This window comes from Hoplias malabaricus, chromosome 11, assembly GCF_029633855.1.
Source record: "Hoplias malabaricus isolate fHopMal1 chromosome 11, fHopMal1.hap1, whole genome shotgun sequence".
NCBI lineage: Eukaryota > Metazoa > Chordata > Actinopteri > Characiformes > Erythrinidae > Hoplias > Hoplias malabaricus.
The window spans coordinates 18,100,996-18,123,823 of record NC_089810.1 but is presented as its reverse complement, the minus strand read 5'-3'; the positions used below and the strand labels follow the sequence as shown (position 1 = coordinate 18,123,823).

General features: G+C 38.7%; 2 protein-coding genes across 4 annotated transcripts in view; both read left to right on the top strand.

Annotated features, from left to right (window-relative positions):
- The first annotated feature begins 1,618 nt into the window (after nt 1-1,618).
- On the top strand, nt 1,619-20,572 carry LOC136709308 (serine/arginine repetitive matrix protein 2-like). The gene is made up of 12 exons (XM_066684456.1): nt 1,619-2,353; nt 4,018-4,926; nt 8,157-9,032; nt 9,480-10,409; nt 10,695-11,612; nt 11,805-12,599; nt 13,053-13,826; nt 14,121-15,002; nt 15,470-16,252; nt 17,700-18,602; nt 19,758-20,379; nt 20,556-20,572. The coding sequence occupies exons 1-12, from the start codon at nt 1,772-1,774 to the stop codon at nt 20,570-20,572; spliced, it is 8,991 nt and encodes a 2,996-aa protein (XP_066540553.1). The 5' UTR covers nt 1,619-1,771.
- The window catches only part of pclob (piccolo presynaptic cytomatrix protein b), a 60,023-nt gene continuing 57,737 nt past the window's right edge, over nt 20,543-22,828 (top strand). For all 3 annotated transcript variants that reach the window (XM_066685581.1, XM_066685582.1, XM_066685580.1), the window contains exons 1-2: nt 20,543-20,657; nt 21,903-22,727. In XM_066685581.1, coding sequence (XP_066541678.1) covers nt 20,640-20,657; nt 21,903-22,727 — 843 coding nt within the window. In that variant the 5' untranslated portion in view covers nt 20,543-20,639. The remainder of the gene's footprint in view (nt 20,658-21,902; nt 22,728-22,828) is intronic.

Here is a 22,828-nt window from a genome sequence, read left to right as displayed (position 1 = left end):
TGTGGGAGAAAAAAAAGAAGTCAAGCCTAAAAATAATGTTTGAGAATGCAGGGCTAGTGCAGATGACACAGGGCTGGTTTGTTTTTTTAAATGTGTTTAATGGGAATTAATGTGGTAACGTTAAAATGGAGAAAGAATCCGTCAAAGCTTGTGTTATGGAGAGTGAGGGGGTTGGAGGTGTGTCGTGATAAATTCTGGAATGTCTGACAGAGTTTGGACTGTGAATGACGGTGCATTCACCGCTCGCCAGCTCGTTGTGTTTGTAACCGTGTGGTATTTCACGCTGTAAAGCAGACTGACTCTGAATAGGTTTCTGGTGGGAGGAACGGTGTGAATCAATGGCTCTGGTTTACACCACTCTCCGCGGTGCTGAAGGAAAACGTCGAAGCTCTTAGTTTTATTCAATGGAGAGTATAGACTATGCAGTCTGTGATGGAGATACAGCGGTTCTCTTCATATTAGGCTTCATTCTGAGCATTAGGTGCTTTTGGCTATCCAGTATCTATTGTGTGTACTTGCTGATAAATATGGCATTATGTTTTATTCGACATTTCACATACTTTTTGTGTTTATAGTCACAGTGGATATGTAAATCAAATATGTAGGCTATTCCTCTGTGATTAATGATCACGCTTATAAATCAAGGTGTCAATAAGGAGTCAGATATTATAATAGAGTCATTTCTTTCAGTGTTTGGTTCCTCCCTTCATTTACTTATTCTTTTTTTTCCCCCTGTAACCTGACAAGGGCCACGGTAAGTCCAGAGCCTACCCGGAATCATTAGGTGCTAAGCAGGAACACACCCTGGACAGGGATCTAGTACATCACAATGCATCACACACTTACCCTGTCACTCTCACACACACACCTGTGGATAATTTGGCACAGCAAGTCCAATCCAATCAGCCAGTGTTTTTGGGCTACAGGAAGTAAACACACATAACGTGAAAAAATATGTGAACATACGTGACATGTCATTGCCTGGAAGGGCTTGTGAGGTTCCATGGAGGTGCCTGAAAGTCATACGTGAATGTATTTATTTATTATCATTGTCCATAGAAATATTTTTTTATAAATGAGATGTGAGAGTAAATATCATTTTTAAAGTTTTTTGAGAGCAGGTACTATTTGAGTGATGGTTTATTCTCAGCACTGCAGTGACACTGATGTGGTGGTGACGTTTTAGTGTGTGATCAGACATGTCAGTAATGCTGGAGTTTTAAACACCTCAGTATCACTGCTGAACAGTGAGAACATGTATCTATATGCATTTACACCATCAGTGCTTAAAGAACTGAAATATGTACAGCATGGTTATTCACCAAAATAAAATAATTTAACTTTGCTGTGCTCTCATTTTCACCACTCTACCAATGTTCAAAGACTAAAAAGTTCCAAAGAGATTTTATAATGGGAAGTTGTTTTAGGCTTGTAATTGTGCATGAGGCCAGGAGGACAACTACTAGGGAAAACTACTAGTGTTTGAATAGTTTAAAATGTCCTAACAAGTCTCATTCTTTCTCTCCCTTGCTTTCTTCCTCTCCTACTTTATCTTTTCCTTCCTGTCCAAAGGGAGCGTGTTTGCAGAGGTGAAGGATAGTTAAAGTTGGAGATAAACACTCCAGTGGACTCCAAGAAAACTGGAGCAAAATACATTGATGCATTCACTGTGGATCCAAATGGCAATTAGGGCTTCCCAAATGTGAGGCTCCCGCATTACGCTAGCCCTTCCCTTTAACAAGCACTTAGACCCCTGCACCCTACAGATACCATGTTCTCATCCAACTTCTTGGGTGGGGGCAACCCTCTGAGTGCCATGTCATCTGCGGTAAACAAGTTTAATCTGTTTGGGGATGAGGCTGAGAACAAACAGCAGCAGCAGGGTCCTCTGAAAGGTGCTGAACATCAGGGGAATGGACAGCCTGCTTCACAAGGAGCTCCCATGCAAAGTAGACAGCAGCCACCAGGAAGTGATCCTGGCAGTCCTCAACAGCAAGGAAGAGGCAGGGGTGGACCCCAGCAGCAAGGGGCTGGCAGAGGACGGGCTCAGCACCTAGGACCTAGTAAGGGTGGTCCTGAACAAGATGGAGCTGGTAGGGGAGGACCCCAGCAACAAGGAACTAGTAGGGGAGGGTCTCCACAGCAAGGAATGAGGAGAGGTGGCCATGGAGCACCGGCAGGCCATGAAGCAAAAAAAGCTACTGCCTCTGAAACAGGGGCAAAATCTCTCTGTCCAATCTGCAAAAACACAGAACTCAATTTAAAATCCAAGGAACCACCCAACCATAACACCTGCACACAGTGTAAATCAGTGGTCTGCAGCATGTGCGGGTTCAGTCCTCCAGACGCAGCTGTAAGTAGTACTTATTTTTCATTAATTCATCTATAACTGCCATTTCTTTTTTGCATTAGTGCATTAATGGCGTAGGTGTGGTTATGACATCATAATCATATATCACCCTAGCATTTTAGTCTAATTCCTTCATACCAGGGATGTAAACTGTCTCCAGATAGACAGTCTAGAATAAAATCCCCTCATTCTGAGCCTGCATGTGAATCTGTAAACAAGGTTTTCTTGTAAATTTGTGCCACAGCTGCACACACGAATAAAATGGCTGAATGGCTGTGGAGCATTCCATGTGCCTGTAGAAACATTTTCCATCTGTATAATTGCATATTTTAATTTACATGCTCATGTATGTCTACAGAGTAGGAATTTCAGAATGATAGACCCTTGCTTATAATATTCATTTCAAATAAGAGCAATTAAATAGTGTTTAAGAGGTTCTATAGCAATGTTAATACCTCTATAATGAGTCTTTATAATGGAGTGAAATTAAGGCCACATACAGACAGGGTTATAAAGTGCACATGGAGAAGCTTAGGCTTTGTGTATTGCTTTCCTGTTCACTAAGCTATATGGAGGTTGGTATTACCACTGTTTATGTTGTGTTATATTTAGACAGGTGTTAGTAAAAACTCACACTTAATGTTGCCATCACTGATTCTCACATGCTGAATAAATACTTTATTGTTGTGTAGTGTTTAGTGAGTTATAACTCAAGTTACCCATCTAGGCATGCTTTTTTGAAAAAAAGTCCATTCAGCATTTGAAGCTGTTGAAACAGAAATGCTGAGTCTTCAGAAGCATCCAGTGTAGTGTTTCTCTTCAGAAAGATAGGTGTTTGTGGATAGATTTTGCTGAAACCAGTGTCATTTTTGTGCCTACTGTATTGTGCTATACAAAAGTTTGCTCTGTTGAACCTTATATTTAGGTCCAGCAGTCAGGAACATCTTGCAAATTGGAGTTCATCAATCACAAGTAATTTAATTGCCAGTTTCATTTAGTGTATTACAGCAAGAAAATTAACACGAGAGGCTCCTGTCCATGGTTTCTCAAAGTCAGATGCTTAATATTTCAAAATATATCATGCATTTCCCAACTCATACACACAAACCTTCTATATCTACATGTATCTCCATTTTTATTAGTTTACTACATCATTTGAACACAGCAGCTGTCCTTGACATTGTGTGAAAATTTCACGTTAAATGGACCAATAAAACTGCTCCAGGATTACTCCACCCATTCAGCCAACCAATCAGAAATGAGTTCATGTACAATAAATCATTTAAATATGACACCACGTTAGAACTCATGCATGCCTAAGTGCAAAAGGGCAATTCAAGAAAATTGACACTTTAAATCAGTTCTAATATTAGAACAGGATGGAGATATAATTCCAACAATTCCAACTGTTGGACTTGATCCAACAGTATCGAAATAGCTCAACATTGTGACATTAAGGTCTATTTATGTGCCCTAGTGTAAAATAATATATATATATATATATATATATATATATATATATATATATATATATATATATATATATATATATATATATATATATATATATATTTTTTTTTTTTTTTTTTTTTTTTTTTTTTTTTTTTTTTTTAATTATGCCTATGTTGTAAAAATTAGCTGTAATCTATGTATTCTTTTTTTTATAGGTTAGGGAGTGGCTTTGCCTCAACTGTCAGATGCAGAGGGCTCTTGGAGGTGTAGAGCCACCTGGACCCCCCAAGATAAAACATTCCTCTCAGCCCAGCAAAGCACTGACAACACCTCAGCCTCCTGAAAAACAAATTCTGGTCCCTGCCCAAAAGAAGGATATTGCACAGAAAGTGTTGCCCCAATCTATTAATCAACAAACCAAACCTTCAGAGGATCCCAAAGCACATTCCAGATCAACTGCAGCACAGCAAGCCAGTACTCCACCACCTTCACAACAAAAGCCATCCCAGCAACAGATAGTAAAAGGTGTCCCATCCCCTGCAAAAACTGAACTACCACCAAAAGATCAACCTCCAAAGGAGGAATCAGGGTTCTTTGGTTTTGGATTTGGTGGTGTTCGATCTCGATCGCCATCTCCCCAGCCTGCTGCCTCTGCTGTTTCTGGAAAGGTTTTAGGTTTTGGTTCCTCATTTCTCAGCTCAGCATCCAATCTGATCTCATCAGCTGTTCAAGACGAGCCTTCGACTACCCCCCCAACTTCTCGTAAAAGCTCTGCAGTTTCCCCTGCCAAGGCTGTCACCACACCTCCTGCATCACGCAAAGGATCAGAACCTTCTAAGGACTCCCCCAAGCCTTCTGCAACCAGAGAAGCAGACAAGAAACCAGAGCAAAAGAAACCAGAAGAAATCCAGCCAACCAAAGCAACAGCAGCCCAAATAAAATATCAACCAACCCTTGCTCAGCCTACAAAAGTTAACCCAGTTAGCCCTAAAGCCCTTCCTAAAGCCTGCCTGATCTGCAAGGTGGGCTTGAAGAAAGACCCTCCTAATTACAGTACCTGCACTGAGTGCAAAAGCACAGTGTGTAATCAGTGTGGTTTTAACCCAACACCTCATCAGTCAGAGGTAAGTGAGACAGACAAACTGCATTGTGTATCTGCAAGTTCACATTATTGTTTCTACACAGACCTCTTTAGAGAAAGTAGAGTTTTTGAGAGACTCTTGGCTACTTTTTAAAAGCAGAATGAACTTCATTTTGATTGATTTGCATGGCATGATTTTAAAGGCTTACTTGTGGCTATAGTTCTGAAATCTTTATCAGCTGTCAGAGCAGTTGGCCTGCAGAGCCTGGACACATACAACAGGTTTTGATGTCAACATGTGGGAGAAAATGTATTGTGTTGTTAATCAGGTTAGCAGGGAAAGAATATTTGTAACAACTCTCATATATGTAGTTCTTCTCAGTCCATGGTACCTCTTTAAGTCCAACCAGTATATAAATGAAGCTGTAGATATTTATCAATAAAGTTCACTAGTTTCATTATAATTCCTTATAATTGCTTATGCCAAAAATGTAATCACTTGAACTGTAAATAGTTTTCCATAAGATATGTATCTGATGTCAGTGGTTAGTTTAGAAGAGATATATTGTGACAGTGAGAAGTAGCACTGTGCTCCAAACAGATGTCATGACCTGACATTTTCTGTGAGAAATCTTGTAGGTTGAACCTTTTATACCTATTGGTGACTGAAGCAGCCAGGGCTTATCTTACCTTTCTTTTATCTCTCTTTTTTTAATAAACAATTTAGTTTATTTAAAAGTTGTTATAATTTGTAATATTCACCCAAGAATGTTATTTATTAGTAAATATTGTGGAATACACCTTTTATTAGAAATAGATTTTTGTCAATTATTAATTAATTTAAAAAAAAAAAGCCTTGTACTGCATTGGGCATTCACTTTCATTTTCAGAAAGGACCATACTCTAAAACTGCTGAATTGAGGGAAAGGGGAAATACATCTACAATAAAGTGTCTTAAATATAAATATTGTGACTTCTGTGTCACATTTTTATAAGTTACACATCACAACTTCATAAATTAGCTCTGGCTGTGTGCACCATGTGAAATTCCCAACAGTCTGGAGGCAATATATAGTGAATCTGTGCTTGTTTGATTTGGCAGAAAAAAAAGCGACTTTTATTTTGAGCATAGTCTTCCTTTTCCGAATTTCACAGTGATGGCATTACTGAGGACATTGATTCTACTCCTCCTTAGGACATATGTATATTTCTATGTAGATCACACATTAAAGAAACATGAGAAGCTTTTTCAGTTGTCGGCCAAGCTCCCTGTCTGTGTTTTGCTGTCAAAGGCACAGAAGAGGGAAGAACTAGCTGAGCCCCCAGGGGAGAAAAGCTCATGATGTCACTAAGTAGGCTTGAGTGTTTCCTGTAATTCATTGCCCCTGCCCAAAAATAAAAAGAAGTGATCTGCGCTTGCCATTTAAAAAGCAAGTGAAAGTGTTCTGTACCAAATAATTATGAATAGTTTCATTAAAATAAATGTTGCATCTTCCGTTGTAACACATATGTTTATAAAAAGGTTTAAAATGAATATCCGTTTTAAAAAATGGGCTGGAACTTAAAGGGGAAGTTTGTGTTTTTTCACATTTGACTCGGAATGTGTTTAGAAAAGCTCAAATATGAGAAACATTTAAATACCTCATGTAAACTTTCATTTCATATTTTAGGTGTGTAGAACACAAAAGAGTTTACATTTGACACTGTAAGATTGAGATTATGCCATATTCTTATTACCATTTTATGAGGAATTAATATATTTGTCAAGATCAAGCACAAATCATTTTCATCATTTTATTTTGACATTCCAGATGCAGGAATGTACAATGTATAGGAGTGTAACGATGTTGCTATTTTTATATATTAGTTTAAAAACATCATCAACATCAAACAAGGGTTTAGATTTTACCAATATTTCAAACCAATATTTGGTGATATATTTAATATGTTTTGTAAATACGGATCATTTAATTAGAGTTGGGCTGCTGTGCTAATGTCTGCATTTTATTAATTTACTGCAAATTTGTATCACTTTAGAGATCAATTTTATTTCTCTGTAATAGCAATCCAGATGTATTCCCAGTGGTTCCTTTTTTTTATAAATGATTATTTATCATGATTGACAGTTATCTACAAGAACACTTTGGTAACTATCAGCCCACAGTTTCCTTATCACTTCATTCTGTACACTGCTAAGATTAACTGAGGCACTATCTGAGACATTAGGCTTTCTTGCTCTTTTCTAACACCCTGTAAATTGTGTGCAAACATTGCAGTCAGCTTTCTTCAAGGTGGTAAAACTGTCCTCTTGGGATGTAACACAAATATAAAAACACACTGAGCCACACTTAGAAAATTATTTAAAGCTTGGCTCTAAATTGGTTTAATCAGTATTACTGTTTGGCAGAACTAAAAATACATTTCTGTTGGTCATTCAGCATTTTATATTTAAAGGTGTAATGCATATATATAAAAAATAATGTTTTCAAGATAACAATAATTTAAAATTCTGCTGTCAGATTTCATTAGAATTTAAAATATTTTTGCTACCTAAGAGAAATTTTTCACATTTTATATTTTAATGAATCAAACTAATTTCTGTTAAAATGAACCTCTCTTTGAGTTCACATCATAAGCAAACTTGAAAGTGGACTCAGTTCCTTTTCTGGTTCTGTTCAACACAGATGAGATATAAGACCCTTGTTGTCCACACGACAGCTCTATTAGAACTCTTTAGAAAGGATCAAAAAACAAACCACATATAAATAATCCTGAAAGTATCTCAGGGGATGGTCTGAATTCAGTTTGTTTTGAGTCTGTTTAGAGAGATCACAGAGAGGTTGATGTGTTCACCTGTGCAATGAAATAGGTAATTCGGACTGAACAAAGTGAAGCAGAGGATTACACATCTGAGAGGAAAGATGGCCTTCATTAGCTTCACAAAAAGATCAGCATGCCGTTCACTAGAATTTAGAAGAAAAGTCTGTCTGATTGGCTCACACCACACATGAATCACCTTGATAAGGTGTCTAGATTGTATAAGCATTTTCAGAGGCCTTTCATCTTGTACCAAATCTACTTTAGAATCATTGTATCTGAGGTTTTTTAAAATGATTAAATGTTTTTAAAAATATCTATAATTAAGTTAACTCACGTTAAGAACTGAACATTTCTTTTCTGTTTTTCTGTTTTGTTTTGCAGTTCTGGATCATTTTTTATGTCATACAAATACAAAGACTGAATAAAACTGTTGTGTTTGTGGTGTGTTTGCAGGGAAAGCACTGGGTTTGTTTAAACTGCCAGACACAGCGAGCGCTAAAAGGAGTAGAACCACAAGGACCTCCTTTAATGAAACCCCAACCACAGCCCAGTGAAGCCACAATACAAAAGGATTCAACTCTAACATATACACAGAAACAGCCCACAGCCCAAACTTCAAAAACTAGTTCTGCAAACCCAAAAGCTATTCAGAAAGAAACCCCTAAGCAACAGCCCAGTTCAACAGGTGCAAAGCCTCCTGATCAGCAAACAGCAAAGAGTGGCCCTCCATCTGCCAAATCTGAGCCATTATCAAAGGAAGAACATCCTCAAGAAGAGTCAAGTGTTTTTGGTTTTGGTTTTGGTGGTGCTCGATCCCGATCGTCATCTCCACAGCCTGCTGTCTCTGCTGTTTCTGGAAAGGTTTTAGGCTTTGGTTCCTCTTTGTTCAGCTCAGCATCTAATCTGATTTCATCAGCTGTTCAAGATGAGCCTTCTAAAACACCTCCAACATCACGTAAAGGGTCTGCAGTGTCCCAAAGCTCTGCTAATGCAATCAGTACACCTCCTGCACTACACAAAACTTCTGGAGCACAAGCTGCCAAAGTATCATTAACGGGTACAGAGACAAAACCATCAACTCCACAGAAAGAGGAAACTACTGGACAGCTGAAAGATCAGACGACCAAGGCACCTTTATCTCAATCAAAGATGCCAGACCAATCCTTGGATATGCCAAAAGCAAATAAAGATGCTCACCCGTTTCCCAAAGCTTGCCCACTCTGCAAAGCTGAGCTCAAAAAGGACCCTCCCAACTACAACATCTGCACTGAATGCAAAAAGACTGTTTGTAAACTTTGTGGCTTCAACCCAATGCCTCATCAAACAGAGGTAATCTTCCTTGACAAAATGCAGTAAATGTAATGTCTTTGCATTTTGTTTAACTAATGTCCCAAAAAATGTATGTTCATTTTTGTTGACTTTTAGTTTACTTCATCATTTGAGCACAGCAGCTGTCCTTCAAATTTCATGATGACTGGACCAATAAAAATCCATTCTTTCAAATTAAACCCTTTTACCTTGACTTAGACTTAAATTTATGAAAGTTATTCCTTCTATAAAGTTAATATATTTGAAGAAACTATTTTTTTTTTATCGGACAGTGACAGTTTATTACATTCCTATTGAATGTCAAAGATGAATTTATTGAAATGATAGTGCTAATATAAGCCAAACAAACAGACTATGCAGAATAGTTCTATTTAAACTCATTGTCCATTTTTATTATTTTGAAAAACAGTATGTGTTTTTTAATGAATTTTTTTGTTGTTATTTCAGGTGCTAGAATGGCTTTGTTTGAATTGTCAAACAAAGAGAGCTCTAGGTGGTGCTTCAAAAGCTTCTGGCCTATCACAACCTCCATCATCTCAAAAGACAGCAGACTCTGAAGTGGATTCTACAAAGAAAATAGCTAACCCTAAAGCAACAGTTCAGCAGGAAGGCAAAAAGCTTGGTGCCACTCTGAATTTGCAAGATCAGCAAACTAAAGCACCAAATGGAACACCCCTTGTGTTCAAACCTCAACAGAAAGACACTGAGAAATCTCATGTGGAAGCATCAAAGGCAGTTAAATCAGAAAAACAAGAGGCCTCTGGGTTCTTTGGTTTTGGTTTTGGTAGCACGCAATCTCATTCACCTTCTCCTCAGCCCACTGCTTCTGCTGTTCCTGGAAAGGTTCTTGGTTTTGGCTCATCCTTCCTCAGCTCGGCATCCAATCTGATCTCAACTGCTGTTCAGGATGAGCCTTCCACAACACCTCCGACTTCACGTAAGGATTCATCAGTTTCCCAGAAAGCATCCAAAACAACACCACCCACTTCACGCAAGGGTTCTACAGTTTCACAGACATCTCACAAGCCTGAATCTCCAGCCTCCACGCCAGCTGCTTCTCGAAAAGGGTCTGAAGCTTTCCAGGATACAAAGCAAAAGCCACATGCAAAAGAGACCAAACCATGCTCTGATCAACAAACAGGAGAAAATAAAACCCAGCATTCACAACCATCCAAAACATCATCCAGAGAAGCAAAGAGCGATCAGCCATTAATAGAACCTGCAACAATTGTCAAATCACCTAAGCTTTTACCTAAATCCTGTCTACTTTGCAAAGAAGAGATAAAGAAAGACCCTCCAAACTACAGCACCTGTACTGAATGCAAAGCTATTGTATGCAATCTCTGTGGATTCAATCCTATGCCACATCAAACAGAGGTAATTACTGTAAATTTAGACAATTTATAAAAGAATACAATTTTAGGCAAATGTAAGAGACCAGCATTTCAGTTATTTATTTGTAGACATAAAGGTCATTAGGCAAAAACATATGGCTGTTTCAACTGGAAAAATCCAAAAATATGTTCTCTGTTTACTATTTACCAAATACTCGTGCTTCTCATAATACATTAATTATCAGAAAGAATTGTTATATTTATCATGTGTTCATAAAGATGTATTCATGCAAGACGTGAATAACTGATATGCTATTTGTAATTGCAGGTAAATGAATGGCTTTGCCTGAAGTGTCAGACACAGCGAGCAACAGGAGCAAAGGGTAACAAAATTCTTTCTCCATCTCCTCAAAAAAAGGACACAGCAGTATCAAAAAGCCCTGAGAAAAAGAAAGATCTTTCTGATGAAACCATTAAAAAAGTCCAGGATACTGCTGTAGTAAAACAAGTTGGGAAGAGTCATACTCCCACACAACAGCTCAATCAACAGCAACCTACAAAACAACAGGGTCCTGAAAAGGCTCAGAATCAGACATTAAAAAGAGAACCCACTCCTGACAAAACCAAACCGGCTCAAGAAAGCTCAGGCTTTTTTGGCTTTGGTAGCGCTCGTTCTCGATCACCTTCTCCTCAGCCTGCAGTGGCTGCTGTTTCTGGAAAGGTTCTAGGATTTGGATCCTCCTTGTTCAGCTCAGCATCTAATTTTATCTCATCAGCTGTTCAGGACGATTCTTCTCTAACACCTCCAACTTCTCGTAAGGATTCACAGGTCTCTCAGAGTTCCATTAAGATGACCCCGCCTTCCTCCCGAAAGGGCTCTGCCATTTCTCAAACATCTCTCAAAACCACCACACCACTCCCTACTTCACGAAAAGGATCCGAAACTACTGAAGACTCTCAGACAAAACAAACAGGTAAAATAAAATTACCAACTGCACTCAACCAAGAGGACAAGAAAAATGAGGAGACAAAATCAGTTCTACATCAAGGAAAAGAATCTTTTCTTGGAACTGGATCTAATCCAGAGCCATCAGATCTTAAGGAATCCCCTCAGGCAACCCCCAAAGACTGTCCACTCTGCAAGGTGGAGATCAAGAAAAACCCTCCCAACTACAACACATGCACTCAGTGCAAAAGCATTGTGTGCGTACAGTGCGGATTTAATCCCACTCCACACCAAATTGAGGTAAGAGGACTACATATGTTAAAATATATATGTCAAAGCTCTCATATTGCAGTTTTGATAAAGCATTACTTTTAGAATGTAAATTTAAAGGTCATGTTTATTCTACTATTTCCTGACACTAGACAAGTTTAAACATTCTTTATATATAAAGTATACTGTTCTCAATATTTTTACATTTTAATGGTTCTACAGGTGAAACAGTGGCTGTGTTTGAACTGCCAAATGCAACAAGCACCTGGGGCTCTTCCTACACAGACTCCACTACAGCCTAACAAAGTCCTTCCACCAGCATCATCCCAGAATAAAGAGGCTTCAGCTCCAGAAAAAGATAAGAAAACAGTTGCTCATGGGAAACCAGAAGACAAACCACTTGAATCACAGAAAAAGCAGCCCTTGAACACCCCAACTACAAAAGACACTGCTCAAAAACAGCTTCCTGAGAAGCCCCAACAGACAAAGGACCAAATTTCAGAACCTTCTAAAGAGGAGTCAGGCTTCTTTGGTTTTGGCTTTGGGGCTCGATCTCGATCACCTTCTCCCCAGCCTGCTGTTTCTGGAAAAGTATTAGGCTTTGGGTCCTCTCTCCTCAGCTCAGCTTCTAACCTTATATCTTCAGCTGTCCCGGATGGGCCGTCTACATCACCTTCAACTTCTCGCAAGGGTTCTACTGTTTCTCAAACGTCAGAGAAGACTGTACCAACACCTCCCACCTCCCGCAAAGGATCTGAAGTACCAGCTGATCAGAATCAAAAAGGAAATTTACAGAAGAAACAGAATGAGCAAAAGTCTCCACTAACACAGGGCCAAGTTAATAAAGATACAGCAGATAGAACGAAAATTATGGAATCTACTCAGCCTTTTCCTAAAGTCTGCCTGCTCTGCAAAGTGGAAATCAAGTTAGATCCACCCAACTACAACACATGTACTAAGTGTAAGAATGTAGTTTGTGAACTTTGTGGATTTAACCCAGCACCTGACCAATCAGAGGTAAACACATTTGAGTATTAATAATAATACAGTAAAAAATGATATGATGGTTTGATGTTACTTAATATTTTTATATATATATTATCTAAATCTGAAGCTGGTGGTTAAGTCTTTTTTTTATTATAAAGTCACACCTCCCATGAGTCCTATTGAAAACACAACATAGAGTCACATTTATAATGTGAAAAAAGGTGGAAGGTGTGGAAGACATAAGAATTTGGACATGATCAACTATGATGTTTTTAGCATTTTTTTATTTCATAAACGTTTTGATGGAAGCATTGATTTATAGTTGTGGCTGGTTGATTGAATAGATAAACATCACTTGAGTGGTTTTTCCAAGTCCTTGTCCATGATTTAAGCATTATTGGCTTAATGCAATCAGAGGATTGTTCATGTATTAATGTTTTCCAAATGTTTTTTGTATTAATATGAAAAATACTTTTGTTACAGGTGAAGGTGTGGCATTGTCTGAATTGCCAGATGCAGCAAGCATCAGGACCTCCTAAACAAGCTCAGCTACAGCCTGTCAAAGCACCTTCACCAGCATCACAACAAAAAGTTCAAGTTCAAGAATTCCAGCAACATTCCCCTAAGTTGCAGGAATCAAAAGGTGTTCCTCCAGAGCAGAAATCAAAGGGTGAAGCTTCACCTGTTAAGACATCTCTTCCACAAACTGAAACCTCTAAAGATGAGTCAGGATTTTTTGGGTTTGGTTTTGGTGGTGCTCGATCTCGGTCACCCTCTCCTCAGTCTGCTGCTTCTACTGTTTCTGGGAAGGTTCTGGGCTTTAGCTCATCCTTCCTCAGTTCAGCATCTAACCTCATTTCTACAACTGTTCAGGATGAATCTTTTCTAACACCACCAGCATCTCGTAAAGGTTCTTCAGTTTCTCAAAGTTCTGTTAAAAGTCCCACACCACCAACTTCTCGAAAAGGATCTGCAGTTTCACAAGGCTCTGACAGAATTCCTTCCTCTAGACAGACAAAATCTACACCTACTCAACAGTTGAAAGAAATAAAACATGAGGAGATTATATCAGAAACGCAGATTACTAAAGAACGATCTGCTGAAGAAAAAGATGAAAATATTTCAGAACTTCCAAAAACCTGTCCACTGTGTAGTGAGAAATTCAAACATGACCTACCAAATTTCAACACTTGCACTTCTTGCAAGAGCATTGTGTGCAACCTTTGTGGATTCAACCCAACGCCAGAGAAAACTGAGGTAAAAAAAATGTAACAATATTATTCCTGTTAATGTGATTTTTGGATAAAATTTAAAAGGACATGAATTTTGGTTTTATTGTTAAATTATATTCTACCTGTATTAGAGTCAAAAATGCCTTTGATACACAAATAATCTTATTAACTATGAGTCTTCAAATTCTTATACTATAAAGGATAATATAATATGTGTGACATGTAATTCAGTGATTGCTCAGTATTTAATAAATGTTCAGTTCATTTGTTGACTTGGTTGTTTCTATCCAACCATTAAAATGATATCATTCCTCTGCAGGTAAAGGAATGGCTGTGTTTGAATTGCCAAATGCATCGAGCAGCAGGGCCACTTGCTTCACCTGTGTTACCAAAGAAGAAAGGGACTCCATGCCCAGTTGTTCCACAGAAGAAGCCAAATGAACCAGTTGATGCTACAACGAATTTTCAGAAGCTGGCTGCAACTGAGAAAGCAGTTATTTCCCAGGAGAAAGTACATCTCCCAGTAGATAGCATAGAGAAAGATCAGAAACTTTCAGTTTCTGGAAAACTAGATGATAAACAACATCATGTTGAGTCCCAGAAACCCACTTCTTCTCCTAGTACTGCAAAATCTCCTCCACCACCAAAGTCTGAGCCTCCAAACGAGGAGTCTGGCATATTTGGTTTTAGTTTAGGTGGTACACGATCTAGGTCACCATCTCCTCAGGCTGCTGCTTCTGCTGTCTCTGGAAAGGTTTTAGGTTTTGGCTCATCATTCATCAGCTCTGCATCAAATTTAATTTCTACAGCTGTTAAGGATAAGCCTGCTACAACACCCCCAACATCCCGGAAGGGCTCTGCTGTATCTGAAACGTCTATAAAGTCTGGATCAACGCCACCAGTATCTCGGAAGGTGTCAGTTTTGCAAACATCTCTAAAACTTGCTTCTGATGAGACAAACACATCTGCTGTTCAGAAACAGGAAGAAAAGATACTTGCAGATGAAGCACAAAATGCTCAGTCTGCCAAAGCACCATCTGCTCCTGTTAAAGAGGATGACATTTCATCAAAGTCTCCACAAATGTGCCCACTTTGCAAGGCAGAGTTTAAAGAAGACCCTACAAACTACAGTATTTGCACTTCCTGCAAAGCCACTGTGTGTAATCTCTGTGGATTCAACCCCATGCCACATCAAACAGATGTAAGAGAATTATAACCGTATTAGTAGTAATAGTAATAGTAGCTGTAGATGTGGTAAGAGTATTAATGTATATATGGTCACTGTCCAAAGAAAAATATGCCATTTTTAGTTTAGTACATCATTTGAACACAGCAGTTGTGTTTCACATTGTGTGAAAATTGCTTAAAAAATAGACCAATAGAGATGCTCCAACATTTCTTGAAATAAAATCTTTTTACAATGACTTCCACTGAAAGTTAAGAAGGGTTTTTTCTTTCTCCCATATAATTACTATTTTGGAGATACATGCTTTCTTTGGTCAGTGACAATATTTTGTTTATTTTACAAATAACATTGAAAAAATTTGATAAATAATTTGACAATATTTATTATCACACTGTTGAATTGTGTTTTTATTGGATGTGTAATCATAGGCTAAATGAATGTTATTCTGTTCTTTAAATGTTTTAATTCCATATTGCCTACAGGTTAAAGAATGGCTTTGTTTGAATTGCCAAATTCAGAAAGAACCAGGACCCCATACTACATGGCCTCAAGCAGAGATTAACAAAATCCCTCCATCAGTATCAGAAAAGGAGGTTCCAACCTCAGCCCCTACACAAAAAGGAGAAGCCACAGGGAAAGATCAGAAACTTTCTGTAACTGAAAAACCAAAGGACAAATCGATTTCACCAGAACCCCAGAAATCAGCTTCTGTTCCTACAGCATGCAAACCTCCAGTCACAGAATCTGCTCCACCACAAAAATCTGAACCTACTAAGGAGCAGTCTGGTTTCTTTGGTTTTGGTCTTGGGGGTTCACATTCTCAGCCACAGTCTCCTCAGTCTGCAGCCTCTGCTGTTTCTGGGAAGGTTCTGGGATATGGTTCATCCTTTCTTAGCTCTGCATCAAACCTGATCTCCTCAGATGTTCAGGACAAGCCTTCTACATCACCCTCATCCTCTCGTAAGGGTTCTACAATTTCTCAGAGTTCAGCAAAAAATGCTCTAACACCACCATCTTCTCGAAAGGGATCTGCAGCACCAAAACAAGATGAAAAGAAAGAACCAGAAATATTGCTGGAAGACCCAGTGACAAAGGCCTTAGGTTCTGGTGTGAAGAAAGAGCCCCTTATATCAGGCATTCCCAAAGCTTGCCCACTTTGCACACTGGACCTCAAAAAGGATCCGCCAAACTATAACACCTGCACTGAATGCAAAATCACTGTGTGCAACCTTTGTGGATTCAGTCCTATTCCACAGGAAACTGAGGTAAGAGACAGACAATGTGAAAGTTAAAATGTCCAATCTATATATTGCTATAGCTTGCCTGTCAAAAATATATCTTACAATCATTTTAATCTACAACCATGTCTCTTAAAATTGAATAATGGACTCTATTTGTTTACTAATTATTTTTAACACCAATCTCCAAGCATCAAAATGTGTTTTCCTATTTTAATATATATTTTGACTGTAGATTGATTTAAAAAAAATTATTAAATAATTGCAGAGCAGCCTGTGGCTCAAATACGTACAGGTTATGCGAGGTAATATTTACGCAATTATTTCAACAGCACTAATCTACATACAACCCCAATTCCAGTAAAGTTGGGACGTTGTGTAAAACACAAATAAAAATAGAATACAATGATTTGCAAATCCCTTTTAACCTGTATTCAACTGAATACATGACAAAGACAAGATATTTAATGTTCAACGGATAAACTTTATTGTTTGTTTGCAAATATACACTCATTTTGAATTTGAGGCCTGCAACATATTCCAAAAGAGTTGGGACATGGGCAACAAAAGACTGGGAAACTTGAGGAATGCTCAAAAAACACCTGTTTTTGGAACATTCCACAGGTGAACAAGTTAATTGGAAACAGGCGAGTGTCATGATTGGGTATGAAGGGAACGTCCCCGAAGGGCTCTGTTGTTCACAAGCAAAGATAGAGCGAGGTTCACCACTTTGTGAACAACTGCGTGAGCAAATTGTCCAACAGTTTAAGAACAATATTTCTCAACATACAATTGCAAGGAATTTAGGAATTTCATCATCTATATTTAATAATATCATCAAAAGATTCAGAGAGTCTGAAGAAATCTCTGTAAGTAAGTGGCAAGGCCGAAAACCAACATTGAAGGCACGTGACCTTCGATCAAGTTAAAACTCTACCATGCAAATCAAAAGCCATATATCAACAACAACCAGAAATGTTGCCAGCTTCTCTGGGCACAAGCTCATCTGTTAAGTGGAAAAGTGTCCTGTGTTCTGACGAGTCCACATTTCATATTGTTTTTGGAAATCATGGACGTCGAACTGTTGAGCAACAGAAGTTGTACATCAAGCAAGATTGGGAAAGAATTCCACATATAAATCTTCAACAATTAGTGTCCTCAGTTCCCAAATGCTTACTGAGTGTTGCTAAAAGGAAAGATTATGTAACAGAGTGGTGAACAAGCCCCTGTCCCAACTTTCCCAGTCTTTGTAGTGTATTCAGTTGAATACAGGATGAAAGGATTTGCAAATCATCGTGTTCTGTTTAACACAACATCCCAAGTTCATTGGAACTGGGGTTGTATAATGTGGACTTTCCTTTAGACATAATTATTAACATAGATAAAAAATAAGTTCAGTTAAATGGGTATAATGATGCTCTCAAGTACAGTAAATCAAGAGGTCTTACTAATGCTTTCTCAAATGGCCCTAAAGGTAAAGGAGTGGCTGTGTTTGAACTGCCAAATGAAGAGAGCACCAGGACCTCATCCTCCTGCACAGCCTCAACCACAGCCGACCAACCCTGCACCAGCATCTTCACAGATGAAGAAGGCTCCAGCTGCTGGTGTTCCACAGAAGAAGCCAAGTCTTCCAGATGAAGCTGCAGTGGAAGATCAGAAACCAGCTGCAGCTATCAACCCAGAAGGCAAACATGTTCCAACAGACTCCCAGAAACCCACTGCTGTTTCCTCAACACCACAACCACCTGCTCCAGAGGGTCAAAAGGCACCCAAAGAGTCTATCTCAACTGCAGCAAAACCAGCCGGTGTTACTGCAGCTCAACCTTTACAACAAAAGCCATCCCAACAACAGACAGCAAAACCTGGCCCATCCCCTGCCAAGTCTGACTTACAGAAACAGGCTGAACCTCCAAAGATGGAGGCAAGTTTCTTTGGTTTTGGCGGCGGTCGATCTCGGTCCCCGTCTCCCCAAGCTGCTGCTTCTGCTGTTTCAGGAAAGGTTCTTGGTTTCGGCTCCTCTTTTTTCAGCTCAGCATCTAATTTGATTTCCTCAGCTGTTCAGGACGAACCATCTACAACACCGTCAGGATCTCGTAAGGGTTCTACAGCTTCTGCAAAAATTACTCCAACACCACCTGCTTCACGCAAGGCATCAGTAGCGCAAACAAAAGAAGAAATAAAGGCAGTGAATATTAAATCAGAAGACCCGTCTAAGGCGTCAACTCTTGAAATCGTGAAAAAGGATGAGTCACTTAAACCTTGTCCACTCTGCAAGGTGGAGCTCAAGAATGACCCACCCAACTATGACACATGCACTGAATGCAAGAACACCGTGTGTAAGCTTTGTGGATTCAGCCCTATGCCACAACAAACTGAGGTAAGATTTGACATCTAATGTATATATCCTCAGCGTAACAGAAACTTAACTTGTGAAGTTAAGATTTTCTTTCTTATTTATTTAACTATATAATTATTATTAATATTATTTTTTTTTAATTGTCTGACAGATATTTTCTGTGTTTGAGAATCCCTAATGGTTTAAATAGTTGTGCAATTAAGTGGATACAGCATGAGGGCTATTGGACTGGCAAATCTGAGCCTTGTGTTTGACTTTGCTGAGATTTCCACCTAAAATTAGAAGAGAACCTTGTGAAGTTTCTGGCATCTGTTTCTCAGGTGATTAACCTGTGTAGCTGGAGCAAATATCTTAGTTTTCTTGTCTAATCTCATTGTAAAAAAGAAACTACAACGATAAAGGATATCTCTTCTTTAATATGTCTTTACTGTGTGTGAGTTGGGCTTCTGCATAACTGAAATGAAAACCTGCAGCCACATTAGATTTCTACAGATAAGATTAGATATTCCTGATCTTGATAGTTAAAAATGGCCTGTTAGCACTTTAAGTGCATTGATTTGTTTACATTGCCTTGAGTTTTTGACAATGCAGCTGTTTAAATAAATGCAGTGGATGGTTTCACATTTTCAAATGAAGACAAGTGATAGTTTTTTTTTTTTTTCACATTGGTAACATTGTGCATCCTAGAAGTGACCTGTATTGAGGGCAAAATGTTAACAGCTGACTGATCAAATTTGGAGAATATAAAGGAAAACATATTAATTGTTCTCACAGACTTGGTCTTTTATTTGTAAAAATCTATTATTAAAAACAAGTGCTCTATACACTAAGACCAAATTAAACTTAAATATTATTGTAGTTACTTCATAACATTAGGTTTACCTTACCACAATTCTTATTAATTAATAGCTGAAAACTCTTATAAAATATGTGAAATATTTCTATAAAACTAATCTACTTTAGTTGAGCTATTTCACCCTGTTAAATGTCAGATAAATGGGTTTTGGGATTTTATTAGATTTCAGTTTTTATTACTTATGTAACTTTTTTTACATTACTGTTTATTAGGATTAGTCTTGTGATTTTGTCTTCTTCCTGGCATTGAGTAAGTCTATACATGTATTAATAAATCTTTTCTCAGTACTTTTACAAATATTTATTCCAATGGCAATACAGGTAAAGGAGTGGCTGTGTTTGAACTGCCAAATGAAGAGAGCACCAGGACCTTCTCCTCCTCCTGCACAGCCTCAACCACAGCCTACCAACCCTGTACCAGCATCTCCACAGATGAAGGCGGCTCCAGCTGCTGGTGTTCCACAGAAGAAGCCAAGTCTTCCAGAAGATGCTGCAGTGGAAGATCAGAATCCAGCTGCAGCTGTCAAACCAGAAGGCAAACATGTTCCAACAGACTCCCAGAAACCCACTGCTGATCCCTCAACACCACAACCACCTGCTCCAGAGGGTCAAAAGGCACCCAAAGAGTCTATCTCAACTGCAGCAAAATCAGCCGGTGTTACTGCAGTTCCACCTTTACAACAAAAGCCATCCCAACAACAGACAGCAAAACCTGGCCCATCCCCTGCCAAGTCTGACTTACAGAAACAGGCTGAACCTCCAAAGATGGAGGCAAGTTTCTTTGGTTTTGGCGGCAGTCGATCTCGGTCCCCGTCTCCCCAAGCTGCTGCTTCTGCTGTTTCAGGAAAGGTTCTTGGTTTCGGCTCCTCTTTTTTCAGCTCAGCATCTAATTTGATTTCCTCAGCTGTTCAGGACGAACCATCTACAACACCGTCAGGATCTCGTAAGGGTTCTACAGCTTCTGCAAAAATTAGTCCAACACCACCTGCTTCACGCAAAGCATCTGTAGCGCAAACAAAAGAAGAAATAAAGACAGTGAATATTAAATCAGAAGAGCGGTCTAAGTTGTCAACTCTTGTGAAAAAGGATGAGTCACTTAAACCTTGTCCACTCTGCAAGGTGGAGCTCAAGAATGACCCACTCAACTATGACACCTGCACTGAATGCAAGAACACTGTGTGTAAGCTTTGTGGATTCAGCCCTATGCCACAACAAACTGAGGTAAGATTTGACATCTAATGTATATATCCTCAGTGTAACAGAAACTTAGCTTGTGAAGTTAAGATTAGCTTTTTATTTATTTTTTATTATTATTATTATTTTTTAAAATTATTTTTTATTTTTGTCTGACAGATATTTTCTGTGGTTGAGGATCCCTAATGGGTTAAATAGTTGCGGAAACTTTTTTGTAGAGTTGTGCGGCTCTGTTGCCTAAACTGTAATTTGTGGTGTTTGACTTTAGGTATACACCACAGGTTGTTAGTCCTCAAAGAAGTGATTACCTATGCTCTATGCTGTACATTTATGGCTCAGGAGACCTAATAGTGATTCACCCAAAATAGAAGACATAACATATTTCTGAGACAAATAAAAATGGTAATAGTTATTTGTAGTATTATAGTTGCATTCTTCTCTTTAGTTTACCTGCAGATACACGAGTGCTATTGTCTCTGCAAAGCTGAGCCTTGTGTTTGACTTTGCTGAGAAGTCCACCTAAAAATAGAAGAGAACCTTGTAAAATTTCTGGCATCTGTTTCTCAGGTGATTAACCTGTGTAGCTGGAGCAAATCTCTTAGTTTTCTTGTCTAATCTCCTTGTAAAAAAGAAACTACAAAGATATAGGATATCTCTTCTTTAATATGTCTTTACTGTGTGTGAGTTGGGCTTCTGCATAACTGAAATGAAAACCTGCAGCCACATTAGCTTTCAACAGATACGATTAGATATTCCTGGTCTTGATAGTTAAAAATGGCCTGTTAGCACTTTAAGTGCACTGATTTCTTAACAGTGCTATGTGGGTTGAGTTTTTGACAATGCAGCTGTTGAAAAATATGCAGTGGATGGTTTTGCATCTTCAAAAGCCGACATGTGATTACATTATTTGATTGGTGGTGCTGTGCATTCTAGAAGTGACCTGTATTAAAGGCAAAATGTTAACAGCTGACTGTGATTAAATTTGCCACAATACTTGTCACAAAACATGACACGAATCTTATTAATTAATAGCTGAAAACTCATCAAATATGTGAAATATTTCTATAAAACTAATATGCTTTAGTTGAGCTATTTCACCCTGTTAAATGTAAGAAAATGATTTTTGGAATTCTTTTAGATTTCAGTTTTTTGTTTTTTTTTTTATTTATGTGACATTTCTTAAGTTACTGTTTATTAGAATGAGTCTTGTTATTTAAGCGTTGTGTTATTTTCTTAGTATTTTTACTAATACTTTCTCAAATGGCCCTACAGGTAAAGGAGTGGCTTTGTTTGAACTGCCAAATGAAGAGGGCACCAGGACCTCATCCTCCTCCTGCACAGCCTCAACCACAGCCTACCAACCCTTCACCAGCATCTCCACAGATGAAAAAGACTCCAGCTGGTGTTCCACAGATAAAGCCAAGTCTTCCAGAAGATGCTGCAGTGGAAGATCAGAAACCAGTTGCAGCTGTCAAACCAGAAGGCAAACATATTACAACAGACTCCCAGAAACCCACTGCTGTTCCCTCAACACCACAACCACCTGCTCCAGAGGTTCAAAAGCCATCCCAACAACAGACAGCAAAACCTGGCTCATCCCCTGCCAAGTCTGACTTACAGAAACAGGCTGAACCTCCAAAGATGGAGGCAAGTTTCTTTGGTTTTGGCGGCGGTCGATCTCGGTCCCCGTCTCCCCAAGCTGCTGCTTCTGCTGTTTCAGGAAAAGTTCTTGGTTTCGGCTCCTCTTTTTTCAGCTCAGCATCTAATTTGATTTCCTCAGCTGTTCAGGACGAACCATCTACAACACCGTCAGGATCTCGTAAGGGTTCTACAGCTTCTGTAAAAATTACTCCAACACCACCTGCTTCACGCAAGGCATCTGTAGCGCAAACAAAAGAAGAAATAAAGGCAGTGAATATTAAATCAGAAGACCAGTCTAAGGCGTCAACTCTTGTGAAAAAGGATGAGTCACTTAAACCTTGTCCACTCTGCAAGGTGGAGCTCAAGAATGACCCATCCAACTATGACACCTGCACTGAATGCAAGAACACTGTGTGTAAGCTTTGTGGATTCAGCCCTATGCCACAACAAACTGAGGTAAGATATTAAACATAAAGGTGTCTTTAACAGTTTACCTCGAAAATGTACAATTTAAGATGCTACTTTTTGTATGTTATATGTTGATTGTATATATTTAT

What these genes read in the sequence shown, in the direction of transcription:
- LOC136709308 (XM_066684456.1), top strand. Translation starts at nt 1,772, where the DNA reads ATGTTCTCATCCAACTTCTTGGGTGGGGGCAACCCTCTGAGTGCCATG. An exon ending in CAGCACCTGACCAATCAGAG is followed by an intron (nt 12,600 to 13,052) that starts GTAAACACATTT and finishes CTTTTGTTACAG; the next exon opens with GTGAAGGTGTGGCATTGTCT. An exon ending in CAACGCCAGAGAAAACTGAG is followed by an intron (nt 13,827 to 14,120) that starts GTAAAAAAAATG and finishes ATTCCTCTGCAG; the next exon opens with GTAAAGGAATGGCTGTGTTT.